At 38.8% G+C, this 23,929-nt stretch overlaps 1 protein-coding gene across 1 annotated transcript in view; it reads right to left on the bottom strand.

The window, feature by feature from the left end:
- GABBR2 (gamma-aminobutyric acid type B receptor subunit 2) overlaps window positions 1-23,929 on the bottom strand; it is a 497,107-nt gene that overhangs the window by 207,647 nt on the left and 265,531 nt on the right. Inside the window, exon 8 of the mRNA XM_075494175.1 lies at window positions 2,103-2,163. Coding sequence (XP_075350290.1) covers window positions 2,103-2,163 — 61 coding nt within the window. The remainder of the gene's footprint in view (window positions 1-2,102; window positions 2,164-23,929) is intronic.

The raw sequence follows: 23,929 nt of genomic DNA, 5'->3' as shown, positions 1-23,929 counted from the left end.
CTTCCCATTATTAGGAACTTCCCCAATAGTCCAAGATTTATTAAAAGTTAATGTGAATGTTTCAGATTCCTAACCTATAAAGAATTCTTTTGAACAAATTAATAATTTCTACAATCATGCCAAAAGTATTGAATATAAAAGCCTTGTATAAAAACAATATCAATGAAAGAATAGAAAAAAAAAATTGTTAATAGTTAGAATATGATTTGCAGTTAAAAAAAGATAGATTACTTTCACCTACGTTGTTATACTGTTCCTTATTTCAATTCCTCATACTTTTTTGCACATTATTTTCATTTCCAAAATTAGTAAGAAGAAAACTTAAGAGCAGGCTTCAGCTGTGTTGACAAACTATTGCTTGCATGAGAGAGAACCCAGCCCTTCTCCTGCATTTCTCCCTAGGATGCCTGGGTTATAACAAAACTGTTTCCCGTAGGTTAATTGGAACCTTTGGTTGATGGTGTGTGCCTGAATCAGTTCTGAAATAGTCATTATGCAATTGCAAGGAATTATAAAATGGGTGGCTGTCTCCTATGTTCTTATTGACCAAACGGTACTTCAACTGATGGCAAAACCATTGGTGTTAAATAGTATCTGTTGTGAAACTGAAAAACGTTACAGAGAAATTCAAATTTGAATGGTTGGAAATAAAAATCTTTATAAAAATAGCTCCTCCAGATTAGTTCAGGAGATGCATGCCACATCTCCCCATGATCCCAAATCACATCCTTAATGCACAGAGGGAATGTGCCAAACTTCCTCCTCGCTCAGATGCTCTAGCAGGGTACATACAGCTGCCTTAGGCATAATGCGTAAGGGCTCCTTCAGACTTCTGAGGAATAAACACCTCTTGTAAAATCCCCTTACAATATTTTCTTATGATTCTTTCATGTGGCCGTAAATACTGCTACTATGAAAAAAAGGGGGGCAGGGGGGGAGAAAAGGAAGCAATCAATATTTATCATTAGTGTTGAGCAAGATTTTCTAAATTATGTTACCATGAGATGATGTCTGCAAAGTTTTAGTGGGTAGAAATTCTTCAGGGAACGTGACTTGATACCATCAGTTATAGTTATGAAGGCAAGAGCAATCCCGAAGATTGCTTCAGTAAATTAGAATGAGTAACAGATCCCCCTCAAGTCCATTGCTGTTCATTAATAATAATGCCCATACAGCAGACAATTTCTGTTTAAAGAATGAGCCTTTGTAACCTGGCCAGCAGGATTACGTTTTAAGTGATCTCCTGAAGACAAAGGGAGTGCAAGCTTCTTTCCCATGCATTGTCTGAAAAGGATTTGCCTGCTTTCTCACTACTACTCTCATGAGACCATCCAAATTCAATCATCTCTGGTATTATCTCAGTCTCAGCCTAGGAACAAAACCATGAATTGCATTCTATAAACTGTAGAAACAACTATGACGTCTCCTGTGAATCACCATTTCTGCAGAAAACTCTCACAAGCAAGCACCTCTTCCCGCTGCAAATGACCCTTGACAAATCCCCGCGGCTGCATTTGTGGTCTCTGCTGCTGAGACCATTCCCTGCAGAAGCAGCTCAGGCTGAGAGAAGGCAGCAGGGTTGGCGAGTCGCATTGTGGAGTGTGTTGCCTCCAAGGGATGGGGTCAGCAGTTTATGTCCTCTGCACGCTGAGGGACTGACTCCTGAAGCGACTTTTAGCAAGCAGTTGCAGAATGTCAAAAGTGAGTCTTCAGAGAGTGCAAACAGTAACTTGAAAGAGCTTAACAGCAAAAAACCTAAGTTGCTCTTCAGATACGGTTTTCTGAAACAACTGTATTAAGAAGTGTATTAAGAAGCTTAGCTGACCAGTACAGTTTTATAGATCAGTAGTTTCTATAAGTATGTGGATTTTCATGTAGAAAAATTCTTGGAAATATCTGGGAATGTCTCAGAACACGCAGGGTTCAAAATACAGTATTTTAAACAGGTAACAAAACTTTCTAAGTTCCTTGCTGCATCTTCCAAGCAATTTTTTTTCAAAATAGTGGTACATATTTAAAACATTCTGAAACAAATGCAACTGATACACAAGTTTGAAACTGCATACATAATTATAATGAAAATTAAATTGTTTGCAACCTACCTTGGAATTGCGTAAATTTGATGGTTCCCATCCTCTCTCCATTTCTGAAAACAACTTGACCCTAAATAAAATAAATAAATACCTTAAAAGTTTTATAAATCTCTCACAGTTTCATTAGCACTGCAATTATTTTCCATTCATTATTAAAATTACCCAAGCAAGGTTTAAACTTTGAAGATAGCAGTTTCAACCAAAGTTAAAATAACTCAGTAACACCTCCTTAAAGCTTTCTTCCACACGTTTCAAATGGCCTTAGAAAGTTGACCAGCGTTATCACCCACTTTTCAGGGATGGAAATGGAGGTACGATAAAGCCAGTAACTTACTGAATCTCAGATGATGACAGATATGTAAACAACTGATTTTCACTGTGTGACTTTTTATCAAGGACATGTAAGAGCTATCAAAGATCACACAAGAAAATGGTTCTCCATTTCATTCATCATATGGTTCTCCAAATGGCTCTCTAATCTACTTACATCAATGATTATGGATATTTGTAGCTTTTGTGGCTTGGTTTTGTACTACGTGAACACGCGTGTCCCAGTATTCTTTTTAAATGTAATGCCTTCAAGTCAGTACTACCCTTTGTTGTGCTACACATCGTTACTCTTCAAAATAATGGTCACGTAATGCTGAAACCTCCTCCCATATCTCTAGCAAATTACTTCCATCTTTCATGCCATCTTTCTGACTCAAATTAAGAAAAGTTCTTGTTAAATTTCTTCCTTACTTCAGGTATTTCATGATTGAGTATGAAAGAAGAGGTTTTCATTCATTTGTGCTAAGAAGTATTTTTAATATTTTGAACCTGCAGTGGAGTGCTGAGTGCTGTCAATATAGATGGCTGTTTTACTGCATCCCCAGTTTGGTTTATTATTATCACCTCCATTAATCTTAGTTTTAGCAGACATCAGGGTAAGAGAAACCAAACGATAAGCATGTAAGGCTACAATACATTTCTCCATACAAGCCAGCCCCTTTTTGGATAACCCTTTCTGGTCACTGAGAGGATGCACTGAAGGCAACTATCTGAATTACTGAAATCAGCTCCCTGCAAGGAACTGTACAACAGATGTGTAGTACAGAACACTCACTCCACATTTCCTGAAAGCCACAAAACACCATTTCCCTTTGATAAACAGAAGACACCCTTCTACAAATACAAGCTACCATGTGCTAAGCCTTAAAAGCCAAAAGCCTCAATTTGTGACAAAAAGAGAGCAAAAGAAATGAACACTGGTAATGGGAGAGATTCTGGCGACAGCTGCAGAAGGGCACAGGAGCTGCTCCTACCGAAATCCAGTTGAGCTAACTTTCATCCAGTAGCTGCTAACACAGCTCCAGGAGAGAACATAAAACATTAGCAGGCAGATTTATGTGTGCACCTTAGCAGCCTTCATCCAGATCTCCTTTAGTTTGGAGAAGTAGTTTTTAATATCCCTTTATTTGTTTGAACATAATCATAATGCATTTGGCTACTTGGTTTAAGTGGCTACTTGGTTTAAGTAAAAAAATAGTAGAAAATATTAATGAAAAGATCTGTAAAGATGCTATGCAAGTATCACTTATTGCAGATATATATCTATGATCAATCCAGTCTTAACCTTGCTAAATTCTTGGTTCTGTGACCTGTGTCGAGATTTCTATAGTTAAATTTTTCACTGTGTGGAAAAAATACTTTCTCATTTGATTTTAAGTTTACTGCATTTTACTTTAACTCTGTCTCCTCTTACTCTTTTATTACAATTGTAAGTTGTAGTCTACTAGAGTGCTATTCATAGATAAACATACAGCAAGAATCACTATCATCTATGATGACAGTCATCTATGATTGTCATCTACTATTGATAGTATAATATACCAGCTCACAAAATTTTCTAGATTCCAAGTGAAACCGGTTTCCAATATTATTATTGCTTCTTGTAAGATCACGCACATTTTTATCATTCAGTAGGACAGAAATATACCATATGCATCTGCTGACTAAAGATAAATACATACATCCTCATTGACATGTTCTGAAACTATCAACAAAACATAAATCAGGTCTGAATGTTCTGAATAAATGTAAAAATTTGGATTTAAAAAACTGCATATAAACAGAGTTATAGATTTAGAAGTATTTTTTTTTATCAACTTCCTTTTGCTAAGATTTGTGGCTTATATTGATCTAAGCAGTAGATAAATAAAGATATGGATGATGGTGATGAAAGAGTGATGGAACAAGTCACGTGACAGTGTCCTTGTTATCTGCAAAAATATTCAGTCACAGTGTTTTATTTTCATAGAATACTTTGGGTTGGAAGGGACCTTTAAAGGTCATCTAGTCCAACCCCCCTGCAATGAGCAGGGACATCAGAGCTGTCCATTGCTCAGAGCCCTGTCCAACCTGACCTTGAATGTTTCCAGGGATGGGGCATCTACCACCTCCCTGGGCAACCTGTGCCAGTGTTTCACCACCCTCATCATAAAAAAATTTATTCCTTATACATAGTCTGAATCTACCTTCTTTTAGTTTAAAACTGTTACCCCTTGTCCTATCACTACAGACCCTACTAAAAAGTTTGTTCCCATCTTTCTTATAAGCCCCCTTTAAGTACTGAAAGGCTGCTATAAGGTCTCCCTGGAGCTTTCTCTTCTCCAGGCTGAACAACCCCAACTCTCTCAGCCTGTCCTCATAGGAGAGGTGCTCCAGCCCTCTGACCATTTTTGTGGCCCTCTTCTGGACCCGCTCCAACAGGTCCATGTCTCTCCTGTGCTGAGGGCTCCAGAGCTGGATACAGTACTCTAGGTGGGGTCTCACCAGAGCAGAGCAGAGGGGCAGAATCACCTCCCTCGAGCTGCTGGCCACGCTTCTTTTGATGCAGCCCAGGATATGGTTGGCCTTCTGGGCTGCAAGCACACACTGCCGGTTCATGTCCAGCTTTTCCACCAGTACCACCGAGTCCTTTTCTGCAGGGCTGCTCTCCATCCCTTCATCCCCCAGCCTGTATTGATACTGGGGGTTGCCCCAACCCAGGTGCAGGACTTTGCACTTGGCTTTGTTGAACCTCATCAGGTTCACATGGGCCCACTTCTCCAGCTTGTCCATGTCCCTCTGGATGGCATCCCATCCCTCAGGTGTGTCAACCGCACCACTCAGCTTGGTATCATCTGCAAACTTGCTGAGGGTGCACTCGATCCCACTGTCTATGTCATTGATGAAGATATTAAACAGTACTGGTCCCAGTACAGACTCCTGAGGGACACCACTTGTCACCAGTCTCCATCTCGACATTGAGCCATTGACTACTACCCTCTGCGTGCGCCCATCCAACCAATTCCTCTACCACCGAACAGTCCACCCATCAAATCCATATGTCTCCAATTTACAGAGAAGGATGTTGTGGGGGACCGTGTCAAAGGCCTTACAGAAGTCCAGATAGATGACATCCGTTGCTCTTCTCTTGTCCACTGATGTAGTCACTCTAGCATAGAAGGCCACCAGGTTGGTCAGGCAGGACCTGCCCTTGGTGAAGCTGTGCTGGCTGTCTCGAATCACCTCCCTGCCCTCCATGTGCCTTAGCATAGCTTCTAGGAGGATCTGTGCCATGATCTTCCCAGGCACAGAGGTGAGGCTGACAGGTCGGTAGTTCCCAGGGTCCTTCTTTCTACCCTTTTTAAAAATGGGTGCAATGTTTCCCTTTCATTAAAGCTTACTGGAAAATGCTAAAAAGTCAAATGGGTTATTAAAAGAATAATTTCTAAATACTATTTTATGAGTTCTGACATTGTTTTGGGTATTGGCCACAAACTACAGAGTCTGTATGTTACACATACAGATACTAACAGGAAAAAAAGAATTTTGAGACATTGAAATTTGCTATTTATTCCATGTGTAATCCAATGAATAAATCTGTTTTCAAAGGTAAAATCAATAAAACAACGTATCAGTAAGAAGCCCGAAAGCAGAAATCTCTAGTGCAATCCATGACGATGACAGTACATATTTATTACCCAGGCATCAAAACTGCAACCGCAGCTGCAGTTACCGCTTGGTTCTTTGCTCCTTGGGAACATGCTGCTTCATAATAACATGTGACAAGTAGCTACAGCATCTCAAGTACCTTAAACCCCTCATGACTCTAAAATCCCTGTGTGCTGGGTGAGGAAACACTCCTAGATTTTTACTGGGCCTTTAGGTAGCCACAGCAAACATGGACATCATGTTCCTGCTACAGCATTTTGTTCTGCCAGCGTGGCAGAATGGAGTGCTCCTCATCAACACTGAGGAATTGTATAAATAGCGATACCTTCATTTCACGTTTACAAATATTAACTTAAAACAGGAATAGGAAGGAAACTAACAAGAGTCACCTATTGCTCTATGCTTTCACCACAATTATGAAAAGTAAGACAATTACATGTGGGGTAAAAAAGTGAAATAAATATATAATAAAATGTTGTAGTATTTTATTTTATAAACTTATGGCAATGCTATTAAGAAATATGCCAACCAGTGTTTCAGAAACCTGTTTTGTAGAAATGATGTGCTGATTTATGGCATGAGAAGTGAGTTATAATCTGATGATGTTCTATGGCTCACATCAAGTCATGTCTTTGCCCCCAAGGCAACATACCATAAGATTTAGCTAGAGAGTTATCTTCTTTAGACTTGAGATTCATAAATTACTAACAGTGTTTTTCTTTATTTAAAGTAGCGGATGTTTGAATAATAGATATTCCTAATACACTCATTAAGCACTGATGTTACAAAAGCAAACCTTAGTACTACTTTGTCCTTTATTTTTACCTCACCGCATATTCCAGCACATGTGCCAGTACAGACTGCAGGTTACAGTGTGACCCACCATAAAATCTAGATCTAATGCAATCCATGTGAATACAACAACAGACAAAATCTTCTTTTACCTTCCATAGTGTGTTGGTGACATTGCATAGGCATATTTAGACACTTATTAGCAAAAGGATCAGTGATTGTACAGATAAGAACTACTGTTTTAAAGAAAAATAATAGACGTAATGTCAATATTGTCAATACTTCAGAACGTGATTCTCAGATTCAAACAATATTTCCTAGTCAATAATAATTTTACTTTGAGAGATGCAAAATATGATCTCTTTCCTTTAAATCAACTACACAAGTGAATTACTTTCACTTAGATCAAACCACATATTTTACTATACATTGAAATAGTTTATCAGCAAAGCTTTCCTCTTCATTACACACAGATCATCCCAAAGGAGACCAATAGAAACCACACTGGTATCTTAGTGCCAGTTTTATTTTCTTCAATCTACCATCTACAAATTTTTTTTTTCTTCACCAGTTGCAAAAGTGATGCTAGAGTAAATACCAATTCTATAACTGATCTGCCCAACTTTCAGCTGTGGACAGGCACCTTCACATCAGCAATTATCCTTGAAATGATGACGGGAAGAAAATAGAAAGTATGTGGCTTGGAGTCCAATAGACAGTGATGTGAACAGAGGGTGGAAGAGAAGCTGAAGGAGCTCAGTCTGGCACAGCATGGTACCCCCAGATGTTGCTGCTGGCATGTACAGCCACTGCTGTACACAGTATCACAATAACCTATATTTGGGATCCATTGCAGCTGCATAACTCATAATTTAGCATTACACAAGTGTACCTTGCTCATTTTTCCTAAATGTGCAACCATCTCATAAAGGAAAACAATGTTAGTTGCACATTGCAAGTTAGGTGGGTTGGACAATATAAATATAGAAGTTTATGTTGAGGTTCTTTTGTGGTTTTGTTGTTGTTTGGGGTTTTTTTTAGATACATCGCTGAGTCCAGCTGTTTTTGCTGTAATTGTTTGGCTTTTTTTTCCCCAAAAGACAGTGTTTTAACGTCCTTTTCAAATGATGAAAATCAGAACTGGACCAAACACTTCAACAGTGTTGGTCTCACAATTGCCACATACAAGGTCATCATCTCTGTGTTTCTTCTGTGTACCGTCATCTTCTATGTCCTCTATTTTACAAGCCTAACATTGATTTTTGTCCTGCTCACATGTACTTTCTTATACAGCATAACCATGTTTCATCTCATTGCTAAAAAACAGTCTCTACCCTCCCTGGATGTACAGCTGTCCCCTTTTTTCTTGAATTGGTGTTCTCGTAAGCCATCAGTCCTTTATTTGTGGTTAGAATAAAAAGTCCACAGCAATCATCCATTTGCATTCACAAAATATTAGCCAACATTAGCTTTATTTTAGACACATGGGACTTCCCCTGTCCTTATAGCAGTTAATAATTTGTCTAGACTTGGAAGCAGCTGTTTATTATACTTTATTTTTTTCCTGGTAAATAAAAAGTAGTTATCTTTGCTATATTATAAGCATGTCGTTAAGCTCTTTTCTAGCTATGGAGCACTAGTATTTATTAGAAGTTTCTTTGCATTATCACTGACTATTATTATTCAGCTCTGGACATAGGCACATGCCAAAGTTAGAATTCTTTCATTCCTCACACACTGAAATCCACAGCCAACACATTTTTTCATTCATGTCTTTAGCTTTCTTCATCAGTCAATAAAACCAGAGTTCAGAACATTCTTAACTGCTCTCTCAGTGAGGTCCAGGTCTGCACTTTGACCATGATTTCTTTTACTGTGTATTTTCTTCTGCAAAGTGTTTCAAATATAGTGAACATAGAAATAAATAACTAGCATTTATTTCCATGATTTTCAGTACTATACCTACAAAAAAGGTCTGCTTTAGACCATGCTTGCTTCCTTCTCCAACAGTCTTTCCCCACATGGCACCGAACAATTTTTTACTTATTCAAATTTGTATTATATATTCAGCTTATACTTGGTATCTTATTGTTGATTTAAATTGTCATAATTATATATGCAAGCTAAATTAATAACACAAATACCCCTTCATCAGAGGAGAGATCATGAGTATGTTGACACACACATTGCAGCTGGATGCAAGACAGTTAAATGCCACAGGACTCGTGTCCTACAAGCTTTTTCCAATGGCCAATACCTTTCAGGGCTCTGCCTCAGTTCCACTTCACTGTCCAGGAATCTGGGCTACTCTGTCCTATAGGCAATTCATCTCCCCATATAACAGTGTTTATCCCCAGTGGTTTTCCCTCAAATGCCTGAGCCTACACAGTCAAACCAGTTCCAAAAGTGACTGTCAGTATTTTTTCCAAAAATGAATTAACTCAGTCACTTTTGGGGTTCTTGAGTTAGGTATTTAATATAAAGTAAACCGTTTAAATAAATGCATGCAGAAATACCTGAAAAGCAGTGGGATAACTAAGGAAATTGAAGTTATATTTTTAATTTAAAACACAGTGCATTATTGTCAAAGAATAATGAGTATATAATTAAAACTGACCCTTTAAGTTCTGTGACATCTGCTGAAATCAAGGTGTACTTCTAATCCTGTAGTGCCCTTGTTGGACTAAGGCCAATAAAATAGGATCCACGGAGGGTGAAGCATCACAGGACAGCAACCCTAAGAGCTTGCTAACACCCAAAGGACAGATATTGCCCTCCCATGTTGTTCCTAGCTGCACAGTCCTACACCTACCTGGTGGTAGCGTGGCACTCATCAGGCCCCTATGTGAGCTGTAGTGGCCTATTAAACCAGCAAAATGTAGTCAGTGATTTTTTTTTTTGTTTTATTTTGTATTGTTTTGGCAAGTGGGGGAGATGTTGCTTCTGCATTGCTTTCCGGCGCCAGAACCAGAGCCAGCACAAAGGAGACCTAGAAGGATGCAGGTGCCAGTAGAAAGAGCTAGGAGGGAGGGTGCAAGACACCCTCTGTTAGGCCCAGCTCCTTTCAGAAGCCTTTCTGTGTCATCATGCAATCCACACAGCCCACTACTCACGTGTTACACACACTCGATTTACTCATACAAGGCTCCTTAGCTACAGACATGCCTTCCCTGACACGCACAAAACAGCAAGCTGGCATTCTGTGGGTCTTGGCTCTGCAACTTCTAGGCAGTGAAGAGCTACGTGCTGTAATTCATAACCTCTTCCACCCTCCAAACATCACGTCTAAGACAGCAGTGTTTATAGAGAAAGGGAGTATCATTTCGTCTATCAAATGATATAGCTGAGAGTAACCCAAGAAGCTTTTAGCTCTGCAAGTCTAACCTCGCTTCTGAAACAAAACAGCAAACCCAGCTGAGGGCAGCTTGTGCCCAACTCTTCTGGTTTCAACCTAGTTACACCACTCAATTAGCCAGAGACAAAAAGCTGAGCACAGAAGATGCAAGCACAGTGCAAGAGAGGATACTAGGGAGACAGCAATAAAGTTGTCACCCCCTGTGGGATAAAGAGGTAGTTGTCACCTTTGGAACAGTGAGAGGAGAACAGAAGGCAGAGGGTGATGAAAATTAAAATGCTCCATAAAATCAACAATGCTCCTGAAACCGTGATTTTATATCCTTAGACTGCCGCGGATAAAGTGTTTCTAGAACATTTGATCAAAGCAGATCCAGTGACTGCTGCTTTTCAAGCCTTGAGACTATTTTCAGAAAAGGTGTTTCTGCCAAAATTTTCAAGACTGAAGATTTAAATTTGAAATATTTTATGATCCAAAGGGAATTTTTTTTCCCCTGCCTGTTTTCTCTCTTATGACATTTTCTAAAAGATTTGGGTAACTGAACACTGGTTTCTGGAGAGCAGCAGCAGTAGAGCAGCTCAAAGAGCAGGTGTGAAGCAGAGCTAAAAATCTGGTCTTGGCTAACATTTTCTAAAGGAAGCAATACCACCATTCTCATCTAAACAGATACTTGTGTTCTAGCTATGACACAGCAGGCATAAAACAGCAGGAGAAAAATGAACATGCTTACTTCTAAGCATTAAATATCTGTCTGCACCACAGGAATAATGCTTGAAAAATATACTTGCAAATGAGTAAGTTTCCCAAACCCATGGGTTCTCCCAAACCCGTGAAAACATGGATTTTGGAGAAAGAAAGTAGGGAAGAAGGAAAGATAAGTTGATGGAACAGAAGTGCCCAGAAAAAAATTTCTGGTAATCATGACAGAGATGGAAAAGAAAAATGAAGAGCCAGTGTTCATCAGATCCCATAATATTGGAACTAGGAGGCACTCAGCAAAACTATTAGGACATTGGTCTAAAACAGAAAAATCAGTCATGTTTTTCATGTTGTTCCTTTGCATAGCAGGTAGTCAACTTCTGAAATTCACATTGAGTCGGGATTGCTTATTTACCTGTTTTGTTCAGAAACAGAGGACTGGGAGGTGAACCAGTCTACTGACCTCATGGGACACTTCATATATTCTTATGTAACTTCTGTGAACTCTTGGTAGACAGAAAGGTAAATGGAAAATCAGCTTTATCTCAGAGTTCAGGAAACATTCATGATTTTTTAAATAGGTTACAGAAACTGCTTCAACATGAGCAAAGTATGGGATAAGCAGATGTACAGGTTCATATCAGAGGCCATTTGGAAATAAAGAATACAGCAGAGAGACATATAAAAGACACTTTTTTTCCTTTCCCTTTTTTTTTTTTTTCAGGGCAGAAAATGCTCTGGGCAAAATTATCCAGCAATTTTAGTATAAAAGATGGGCTTGGTGCCCCATATTTGCCAAGAGGAGGTCTCTGTTAACAACAGCTGATACAAGTAGTCTGTGGCATTGGCCAGTTGTGCTCTTTGCTTTGACACACCTCCCTTAAAGGCCTACAGAATAAGTAATAGAGCTTCTAGAAATTAAAAAAAAAAAAAAAAAAAAATCCCTGGTTCCTTTAGTGTGAACCATGTTGAATTACAAGCATCTCCCAAAAACAACTTTCCTCAAAAAATTGGTTACAATGTGCATCTCCTAATAACATGATAGGAATGACAGAGTTGTATTTCACATCTGGGCTGGAAGGAATGGCAAATGAGGACCAGCACTGTAAGTTTCAAATTTTGGGAAAAGATGATCAAGTATAACCACATCTTTACGTGCCTATCATTCACATATATCCCAAATCTAGGATTATGTGAAAATACAAAGTATTGTAAGCCTTACCATCATAATTTCATGATGCTGCCACTTAACTCCCTTCTAAATAAAGATTTTCAGTGCATTCAGTCTCTTCTTCACAGGAGAGGGGAATTTTTTTTGCCTGTCTTCACTATCTAAACTCTTTGTTCAATTTTCTTATTTATTTCCTGAGGAAGGCTATCCATAACTGAAACACGGATGCTCTTGCTGTGTAGAAGGGTGCCTCTACTTCTAACTAATATTTTGCTATCTGAACTTTCCCATATTTTGGGCAGAACTTCATGTCTTTTTTCAGGGAAGTGCAGCAATCAGATGGGGAATGGACAGAATTCTTTGGATGAAATTCCTTCCCTCCATCTCAGTGCCATCCTCTGTCATCAGCTGTCTTCACACAAAAGTGTTCTGTTGCCAGCACAATGACATGAGATAAGCCCAGACTAAGCTATTCCATTAGATTAGTATTTAGATGCATACACATGATTTTACACAGCTATGCTGAAATAAGACAGCACAATCATAGCATTTTTTTAAGCACAGCAAGGAAAAGTATCATTAGTGAACACCTGAGCACTCTGTTTTACACACAGAAGCAAACCTAGGGGAATAATGTTCCTGACAAGGTACCAGCAATTCATAAGCAGGTGACGGTGGGAAAAAAAGGGTACCAGCCAGGAAATCGTGCATTAAACAGTATTGCACTTGCTGGCCATGGCAGGTGGAGAAAGAAGAAACCTTTATGCTTTGTCACTCTTTCATGTACTTTTACACATACAGCTAGGCTTATGGTTAGCACAAGGCAAAGCAGTCAGACGCTCTTTTTTGCCATTCTTTCTTGCTATATCATTTTTATCCAGTGATAGAGTTTTTCTTCTATGTGAGCCATCTCTTCCAGCGCCCGTGTAAGCTCTTTGTTGGCTGCATAAAATATGGTCATCATTAGTGGTCTCAGGTTTAAAAGCATGACGGGAAAGAAACTAAAATGAAACATATATACTTGCCAAACATTTTGCAAGTTTTTCTGAATACTTTGGAAGCAAAATGTCAGGCACTGGAATTGTTTGCAACAAATGCTTTCAAGGTTGATGATATATGTAACTGAGTGCTGACTACTAATATTTAGCCAGTTTCCTGATCTATGGTTGGCCTCTGAAGCATGAGCAAAAGAATTCCTTTACTCTTTACTCAATCTCTTTCAGATGTGTGTAAAAACATTGATGTAAACAACCTGTCTTTCAGGGTGGCAAGAGGAAACAGTCTGAAGCACTGGCACTAGGAACTCAAGCCCTTTCAGCGTGTATGAAAAAGTAAATATGAACTGCTGAGGTGATGTTCAGAATTGTTCTTTTGAGGTTGAGTCCCCCATGATTTCAGTTTCTAGCTCTGTGTGTCTGTAGAAACAGCGTAACGGCACATTGCATTCCACCACCACGGGTTTTTTTTTTTCACTGCTTTTGTAAGAGTGAATCAGAAGAGATGGCATAAAGCTTTTTAAGGACACCGCTCTAAGCAGCAGTGCTATGTCTTCAACAGTGTAATTTCAGATGATGTTCTGAAGTAATTTCTGCCATTTTCTTTAAACTACATTAATCCCAGCAGAGAGCACAACTGCAGAGGCTGTATTTCATTTGTTCTGATGATGACCCCAAGGACCGCAAGAGCCACTGCCTACTCTCTGCGCACCTCTTCCTGCCCAGGCTCTGTCACATTGGCTGGACACAGGAGACGACTTGGTTTACTATGTTCTTTCTAATGAGGGGGCAGCCTATGTTATTAGCAAGGTCTTTGCATCCAGAGTAGAGCACGCTGGCATTAGTCAGGTGTAAGTGCTGAGCGCAGTATCTTCCGACTACTATCATTCTAAGTGAGCAACTTTCATTCAAAACTGCCTTAATGAGAAAGAAAAAGAAAAACAAGGCATGCAGACCAGACAGCTTTAACAATCTCTTTTTAAGTATGAATACCTGTCAGTCTTGGGTGATTCTTGCTACTGGCTAGAGAAAAGGTTATGATAGCAGACTCATTCCGAGGTGTCGTGGTTTAGCCCCAGCCGGCAACCAAGCACCACGCAGCCGCTCACTCACTCCCCCTCGGTGGGATGGGGGAGAGAATCGGAAGAGCAAAAGTAAGAAAACTTGAGGGTTGAGATAAAAACAGTTTAATAGGGAAAGCAAAAGCTGTGCACACAAGCAAAGCAAAGCAAGGAATTAATTCACTACTTCCCATGGGCAGGCAGGTGTTCAGCCATCTCCAGGAAAGCAGGGCTCCAGCACTCATAACGGTGACTTGGGAAGACAAACGCCATCACTCCAAATGTCCCCCCCTTCCTTCTTCTTCCCCAGCTTTATATACTGAGCATCACGTTGTGTGGTATGGAATAGCCCTTTGGTCAGTTTGGATCAACTATCCTGGCTGTGTCCCCTCCCAGCTTCTTCTGCACCTGGCAGAGCACGGGAAGCTGAAAAGTCCTTGACTAGCGCAGCAACAACTAAAACATCTCTGTATTATCAACACTGTTTTCAGCACAAATCCAAAACATAGCCCCATACCAGCCACTATAAAGAAAATGAACGCTATCTCAACTGAAAGCAGGACACCAGGGTTATACGGCTACTCCACATCTGAAAATTCCCCTGCAGGCAGAAGTGTGAACTGCCGCTGATCAGGAAAGAGTATTTGGAAGCAGCTAAAAGGCCATTGTTTTAGTGAATAGGTATCCATGCCTAGAACACAAACACTGATTTTCTCAGTACTCTCTCAGTTCTCTTTACTTAGTATGAGCTCCTACACAGGAACTCAAACCCTCTTATTCAATGTTCATGAAATGTTTCTAGTGACCAGAGGATTTTAAATCTTTCTTTGGCAAATCATTTAAGGCAGCTCAAGGCAGGAACTGTCCAGGACATTAACTTTCTAATATTTATTTCCCAGTGACTGTCACTGAAATGGGCCGCTTTTCTGTTTCATAATGGAACAACAATAATCTTCGTTCATCTAAATTTACAGCGAGCTTTTAACAGCCTTTTATTTTAGCCCAGTTGTAGTTTTGGCTTCACTTGACAACTGTCAGAATTACTATAATGTTTAAGACGGCTATTTCTATAAAGCTAAAAAGCCTAAGCTAAACCATTTCTAATCCTAGGACTCTTAGAATTACTTTTCTTCAAAATTTCAGATTTTGTCTATATTGCTTTCCATATCAGAAAGCACTCATGAAGACAGTTATGTTTGATGATAATGAAGTAGATGTTTCATCCTCTTCCACTTCTTTAGCACTGCATCCCTCCAGGTGATGCTTTCATCAGCATCAAATTCTGGACGAAAGCTTCAGAGAAGACCATTAGTGTTGCTGGGCAGGGAGATTTGAACAGGTTTGGCAGTGGCAGGAAGGAGGTCTAACCAACACATTCTTCATAAAATCAAATTCAGCCCTTTTCATTGTCCATTTTAATCCTTCAGGCTGTTCTAACCTGTGCCAACAGCCTGCAGAGAATCAGTGAGATATAATTGGCATAGTTTTGAAACTTTAAAAATTCTCCATTTATATCCTTGTAGCAGTTTTACTGAGGAAAGACAGCAGTCTCCATGTTCTTCGGAAAACAGTCAGATCCAAAGACGTTGGAAGAGGCTCAGTTCAGTTTCTGAGTTGTGAGTGATCAGCGTCATATACCATTAGATCCTACGCAGCATAACAGCTTTCCAGCTGGCATATATCAGAGCTCTCAAAGGTGTAGCTCTCTTCAGACTCCATAAAGCAATGCTTAGAGTAATGGTGTTACTTTGGGATCACTTTTCCTACATTTTCAGAACACTAAAGTTAAGGCTTACTGATATTTAAACATCTTCCCACTGTGATGGATGTTTTAAAAAATATTTTTGAACTACTTCGTTGTTTCAAATACATTCTCTGCCTAAAATTAATTTAAAATCAATGTCATACTAAAAAATGGAGACATATCTAGAATGCACACTCACTTAACAGAGAAACAGTGTATTTTTTTAAAAAGGATATTATTTGTAAATTCTTCTTGATTCCCTATGGACATGATGATGGAGATGAAAACAAGGCAACAGATGATATTTCATTGTCACCCCTTAAGTCACACTAGATAATTTGCAGAAATAAGAAATGCAATTTATTAGTAGAGTGGGTCCTCTTTTTGCTTTTCTTCTAACTCAAGGCAGTGTGGAAAGCCAATTAATGACATGAAATAGCTAAGAGCTAGACATCTCTCTCTCCCCCCCCCCCCCCAACATTCTCATACCCAATACAATATCTACACCATGTCGTGCAGACTAATTCAGACAAGTGAACTGGTACATCTACCTAGGAAAATATGATTGGTTTGAGTCTGGAAGGACAATCAGATTCCCAGGGTACCAAGCTTGGTCTAGTGAATCTGCTTTCTCAGCTCAGACACAATTAAACTGCTTTTGGACAAAAAAAAATTATTTGTATGTATCTTTAAGGTACTGCTCTCAGTTCTAGCTTCAAGAGGAGCACAGGCAGAATCAGAGGAAATCAGACGGAATTACTACCCATCAATGCATTTGCAAGGGGCTGTATTCATATCTAAGCCCTTGGACTTATAAAACTCAGCATGGGGAGTTTTTCACTTCCATCATTCCCATCAGAAGACTGCTTCTGAACCTGATTCTTCTGGTCATTTTAAGTTTTCCTCTAGCTTTCAGGTTCCACTTATTTTTGGCCATATACTTACCTTTAGGCTCACAGTATGATTTGGACTAAACAGCTTTTCCCCCTATGTTTTTTGGCTGATATTTATGTAGAGAACAAGTAGTTCTCCTCTCAGCATACTAGGTATTCTCTGAGTCACCATAGAGAGAGGAAAAAAAAACAGCTGGGTGATCTTTCCACCACAAAAATTGGTATTATACAGGGGGTAGTCTTTTACCTGCCCAGTCTGAAATGCCTCTCTCGTGCACAAAGTGTATAGGGAACTCAATGTTCCCGAATGGAGTCAGGGATTGAATTTCAGCGTCCTGAAAGTGAGACTGGGAAGGAACCATTCTGGGCTGCTTGGACACCTACATTCTCTTTAAATACCTCTGGTATGTCTAAAGCATACAGTTGCCTCAGTGCATACCCTTGCATTTTCTACCTTTATTTCCTCCAGTGTCTCTTACTGAAACCCTCACGATCCTTCAGTTCTTCCTACATGGTATTTTAATTGTCCTCTATCTTAAGATCACCTTTCAAATCCATGTTATCAAGTTGCATCAATAAGACTCTTACTCTTAGCGTGAGGCATAAATGAATATATTTAATAATATAAGTTCAAGAGCTGGTATTGATGTCCCCTCTCCTAGCCCTTTCAGTCCAGACTGGGGTCACCTCTCCTACAGCTATATTCTAGCTGCCTTTTTCACTCATTTTTCTTGTGACCCTGCATCAAACGACTACGTGAAAACCAGAGAGATATACTCTGCTACATTTCCCATCCACTCAGACAGGCTTGCCCATGAGGTAGAGCTGCCTATGTACTGGGCATAGTCCAAGGAACAGAGACCCTCAACTTCTAGTCTTAGGTTTGACTTAGTACATTTTACTAACATGTAGTTTAAATGACGTCTACATGTTGGCCTTATTAATTAAGTTGTGTATTGAAAGTTTGTACCTTGTCACTTGCCAATCGAGTGACTAAGGCTGTTCTCTGATAATCTGGCAGAACAACACACTTCAGTTATTTAATACTTAAGAAATTAAATAGATATCAGAAATTTAAGACTTTGAAATCAGTATATCCCTTACTTTTACTTAGTTGTATAAAAAAGGAAAAAGAATAAATTTTAAAAGCTGTACAAAAAATGCTGGAAAACAGGAAAAAAACCCCACAGAATTTTCTCACATGGAAAAAGGACTTAAAATAATTTTTCAGATTTTAAAAATATTTTATTTGAAAGGAAAATGTTAAATGTTTTCTTTTGAAAATGTAAACCCTATTTTCTATGTTTTTGAAATACTGAAAATATTCAGCTATTTAAATTTTTTAAAAAAAATTTGTGTGTGTATCAGAAGGCTGACGGTGGCAGAATATCACTCAAAAGAACAGATAATTTTTGATTGACTCATAACTGCACTCTTTAGAGACTAAAATATACAAATGCACACTAATTTCCCTAACTTCAATTCAGGAAGGACTGCACTCATTTGAATACAAGGTGAGGTTTCCTTTCCCCCAAAGTGATGTCTCAACATTACTCAGTACCCCAGCCCCATAGCCCTGAATCATGGTGAGCTGGGCTGAATTGCTGTTCGAGCCTCAGCAGTGTGCTCTAGCAACCGAGCAAGCTGATGCCAGTGCAAATCCGCTGGGACCAGTGCTGGAGGCACTTCAGCTCCTGCTGAAGGAAGTCCTGAAACTCTGTTCAGCAGAGGATACTGAACTGATTTTTAGGGTAAGATCTTTGAAGGCAAGTCCAATGGCCCAGCCCTTGTCTTGCCCATTTTTGTGTTCCCAGGGAAAGAGAAGGTTGCCTCATACTCAAAAGCCTCCGGGGTCCATGTCAGTATAGAAACTATTATCTTATCGATTTGGCTGCCTTCTTCAGCCCTGTTTGGGAGATCAGACCTTCAAGGTCTAGCAAGAGTTATACTTGGAAGAGAACTCACTGGAAAACAAAGAAACCGTTGTTTAAAGGTGCAGTATTCTTCATTTTCCTAGAAAAGATCTAACTCTACAAGTTCTAAATAAGCACAAGTTGTTGAAGCTCACGCTGACACCTCCATAATTAAAGCATTCCGGCATCAGGCACTTGGCTTCTTGGAGAGGAGTACATGAAGAAAGACAGCAATAATATCTAAACAGCCTGAAGGAAGACAAATGACAGATTCCATTATTTTCTCTGGCTATCTCCAGTATCATAACCTTTTCCTTATCTCGGTCAACATACTCACACTGAATTGAATGGGACTAAATTTCTTTTTAATACTTTGACAAACTGCATTGCTCTGTACAATAGTGGCAAACCTTGTATTCACAGCTGCCCTTAAAAATCAGTTACTTCTATTTTTTTTATGCTTGTCATCAATCATCTATGCTAATTGGCCAAGTGTATGGCATTCCTATAGTGTATTAAATGTCCCAAAATAACTAATGAGAAGCCTTTTATTTCATCTGTCTCAAATGAAAGTGGTATTAGAATAAGAAAGTATTTCCTTCTCTGCCACTGGCATTCAATGAATATTTATGATGTTTTTCACTATATTGCAGTGATCTGACAACGTTGAATTCCAGCTAGAATGAGGATACAGCACTTAAAAGGAGATTCTACTCTCTTTCTATCACTCATAAAAGGAATTAATAATTGCAAAACAGCTAACACAAACAATTGCTTCCCAAATTAGATCATATTTTATCTGCATATTCTAAGCTGGAAAAGGAATCTCTTAATTTGTAACAACAGCTATCTTTAAAAACACTAATAACGTGAACCCATTTCTTAAATATTTGTAAAGCTATTTTATACAGTACTAATGCTGACTGATCAAAGTGTACATAATTAATGGGCAAGAAAGCAATCGTCGCAATAATGGAAATCATATTAGCATATAAATTATCTTGTTTTCGAAAGTTTAGAGTAACCATATAAGGAAGATACTTCTTATATCAGACTGTTTTTCTGAAGCCATTAAACCAAGTCAACTTCCCTGGAAGGGCCATACTGATGTCTCCTGCTAACAGAAGAAAAAGTTATCCTCTGGACAGGGACTCGTAGGAAATGATTAGGAAGTTTCAGTGCAGGTCTGGGTACCAGGTGGTACTGTTGGGCTATGTTACTGTCCATGTCAGACAGAGGAATTTATGCAGCACTGTTTTTCAATGCTATTTCTCTCTTCTATTACTAGCCATCAGATAATGTGCATTGGTAACCCCTGGAGACAGAGAGGGCTTTATCTATCAGACTCTTCCTTTTTTCTCATCAGAAGTCTTCCCTCTGCAATGTGGCTGGGTCACTATACAGAAATAGAAGAGGTGAGATATTTGCTGATGAGGATGTGACTTTTTTTACTCAGGAGAAGACATTTACTTACTAAACCCTGACAATAATCTCTGTGGCTTGAAGCCAGGAACAATTTCCAGTGTTCCCTGATTTGTCTCCCAGGGTGGACACAGTCTGTCCTACAGATGAAGACACAATGTTCATACTCTTGCCAGGGTATGTTCATACTCTTGGAGAGAGACACAATGTTCATACTCTTACATTTTAAAGACTGAACTTTATTTTGCTCCCTATACAGTGGTGTGCATGTAGGGAGTAGTGGATCCAGTGATAAAGTTGCTTCTAGTTGCAACCCTTTTTATATCTAACCCCCAAAAGACTATCAATATCCTATTTAAAGGTGATGTCTGGGGAGAAAATTCATGTCTCCAGTCATTCTACTCTGTATTTGATCAACAGTATCATTGAAAATATCTGAAGTCTTCTATTGACAACGGTGAAGTCTAATAATACAAATTTCTGTCTCAAGACAGCATTTGTGTTTTCTTTTTTGTCAAAATGTGTTCAAATGGTGACTATGTTTACACAGAACGTGCACTACTTATTAATAAAGACCATAATCTGGAGGTTTTCTGAGCCTCTGAACCTCTTGAATTCGAGCCACTACTCACTCCACTGAGATTTTATTCATGGAAATATTCCCATGGAAAATAATGGGCTAAATATTCTAGATCACATCTAAGCAAGAGAAACTTTCTTAATAACTGCTCTCATTGAGAAGGATAAGACTTTTTGTTTTGTATGTGGACTACCATAGGCCATTGTAACCTCTTTGTCCAAACAAAATGCATTTTACATGGGGCCATATATTCCCACTGAAGTTACAGCAGAAGCCAGCTGCTGTCTTTATTCAACAGTGCTTAATTTGTACAATTTGCACATGCAGTAGAGCACTGGGATAACTCTTTCTTTCCTCCTGAGTGAAAATGATGGTCAGGTGGATATTAAATATTCCCATTTTTAAAATATATAAGTTAAAGTGTATATAAAATCAGTATGTCACACATCACAAATATACTGAATATTACTTACAGGTGAGGAACAGGGAAATGGGAGACAAAGTATTCTCCATTTTGATTGTATATATTTAATGAAATAATTGTAAATTTTATGTTATGATAGTCTAGTAGTTCAGCACATAAAAAATGATCTAGCAACTATTATGCTATTTTAGTATTACAGAGTTTTCCTCTAAAATTTTCTTTTTATCCAAAACAGTTTCCTAAAAGAATACCTCCAATTATAGCTTGAGATGAACCATTTTTAGTTCCAAATTTATCTAAGGAATCCATGGTAGGAAAAGCAAATACACTTCAAATGCACCACCTCCTATTGGAGTTTTATTTTAAAAATTTCTGTACATCAAATGCTAGAAACTTCTTGTTTCTGATTCTCTTCTTCCCAATAGATATTAGTTATAATAAAATTGTACCTTTTGTTTCTATGTGTATTAAGTTAAATCAAGATTGTTTGGTCACTGTATGCAGTCAATCAAATTTGGTGTATCTCAGAATGGTGCTAACTGGGGAGACGTTATCTTTCCACAACTTTAGCCCAGCCGGTAGTGAACTAAGGGTGCGTCTTAGTAAGCTCTTCACGATTCTTTGGGCATGTTGCCTCTTTCCTGTTACTTATCTCTTTTACCCAATGATGTAAACAGAATATCAACCAAACAAATGAAATTTGAAATGTTTTGAAATAAACAGCAGATTTCCTGAAAACAAGGTACATTCAAAGCTAAAGTCTTGGTTTAGTTCTTTACTCCTTTTCCCATTTTACCCACAATCACTGCAGAACTTCAACAAGCATCAGATCCAGCAAAAACTTTCAAGTTTTGTCAAATCTGGCTGCTCATTTCAGTGTGCAACGCATGCAAGAGAAGTTTTTCATGCAGACACACTGCATGGAATACCATGCATTAGAAAGAAAGATCATGCAGATAGTTGTTACAAGAATATGCGCTCAAATTTTTGCTGGCTGCTGGCTGCACTTCTAACAGACTCCACAACACTTAGATCCAATTCTTGTGTCTGACCTTCGAAAACAAGCCATCTCACCATCTCACAACAACTAAACTGTCACAACCTATCACAGAATATCACTTCAGGAAATGTTGGAACTGGTGCCTAATTCACAGCATGTGATTCACATGTGCCAGCTCAACTCTACTGCTGCTGGGTTACTCTGCTTCCACACTGAGAAACAACCTTTTGAGTGGCAAGCGAGCAGGTTTTTTGGACCCTCAGTTCCCATGAGTGCTTCATTTACTGTCCAGTGTAGTGGGTTTGCTGTTTTCACAAAAGTAAAAAGGAAACAGTAAGACAAAATGGGGGGAGAGCTGAAGAGCAGGCCTGAAATAAGAACATGAGACACTTGTCTTTCAGACGAATCATCTATTCTTGTTTCATATCCTGGATGGCTAATCTGAAGAGAATTGTGACCCCTTCTGAACCAAACAGTACCATCTGGTTTCTAAGCAGGTTTTATTTTTTCTTATTTTCACCTTTTTTAGGAGTATGGGGACATACGGCCTTTGAAAAACTGATGGTTTGCAACTTACATCATCTTTAAACTTATACTTAACCTTTGCTCTACAGTGAAATCCGGTCAGGTCAGTTTTTGTTTTTTAAATAGCTTGTAAAAACAATATTTGCCAACAACTTCCACAAAACAGTATTCGATATACAGCTTTCCTACATAACTAGTAGGAGCAAGCTTCTGTGTTTCACCTATTACTTTATGATAACTCTTGATAACCTATTTCTGGGTTTGGAGGTTTTTTTAAAGTGGTTTTCACTTCAACCAGACTGACACAAGTAGAACATAAAAATGTCAACAATAGCATTGTCAGTAGTTTTGGGGAGAATTTTGACACATCCAAGTTTTGAAGAAATATTTTGTATTTTTATTGTAAAATATCTGCAATCAGTGAGTACAAATGCATGCTAATTACTGTGCATTTTAGAAGCACTATATAGCAAATATCAGAATCACTCAAAGGCCTTGCCTTGTCTTTATTAACATTAGAGAGAGACATGCTCTGTCAGTAAAGGCATCCTTGTTGCCCTGTCTGCCAAGAGACTGCACAGACAAAGGCTGGGGAGGATGGCAGCTGTTCCCACCTATATCAGTACTGCCTTCCTGCAGCTAATTACAAGATTAAACTAACAAAACATCCAGACTTCTGGAATCCAGACAGCAAAGTAGTCAGTGTTTACAATAAAATAAGGTAGAGCTAAACAAACTAATGTACAATCTGAAAAATGGTGAGGAGGAGAAGCAAAAGTGTCAGTGTCTGCCTGGAGGAAGCTTTGCAATAACTTCCATCGAGAAAACTCCTATCACTTACAAACACTGCCACTGCAGAAAGATGTGAATTAATGAAGGGAAATTCAGAAAGCCAGAGCACAAAAGCAGCTTTTACCAGCATCATGCATGTCAAGTACTATTTCCCCTCTCAGATCACAGCATTTAAATCAATGGCCTGCTCACTGCCACATCACTTCTTAACATATGCATTGGTAGAGGAATTTAAATCAAATTAAGTGCATAGGGATTAATTTCCTGGGGAGGATTAAGATCTTTCCATCTATACAGAATGGCTGAATAACAAGTAAAAAGAGATATTGCTACAAATATTTGAAGGAGGCAATCGGCAAAGAAAAAAGCTTTTTCATTTAGGTACTGCAAAGGTAATTAAAGAAGAACTATAGCAAGAGAAACAGATTAGATCTACAGCACAAAGAAGGCTAGGAGAGAGAAATACGTCTTTAATATAGACTTCAAGCTTCG

The sequence above is a fragment of the Mycteria americana genome, chromosome 2 (assembly GCF_035582795.1).
Source record: "Mycteria americana isolate JAX WOST 10 ecotype Jacksonville Zoo and Gardens chromosome 2, USCA_MyAme_1.0, whole genome shotgun sequence".
In the NCBI taxonomy this organism is placed as follows: domain Eukaryota; kingdom Metazoa; phylum Chordata; class Aves; order Ciconiiformes; family Ciconiidae; genus Mycteria; species Mycteria americana.
This window is presented reverse-complemented; position numbering and strand designations above follow the sequence as displayed.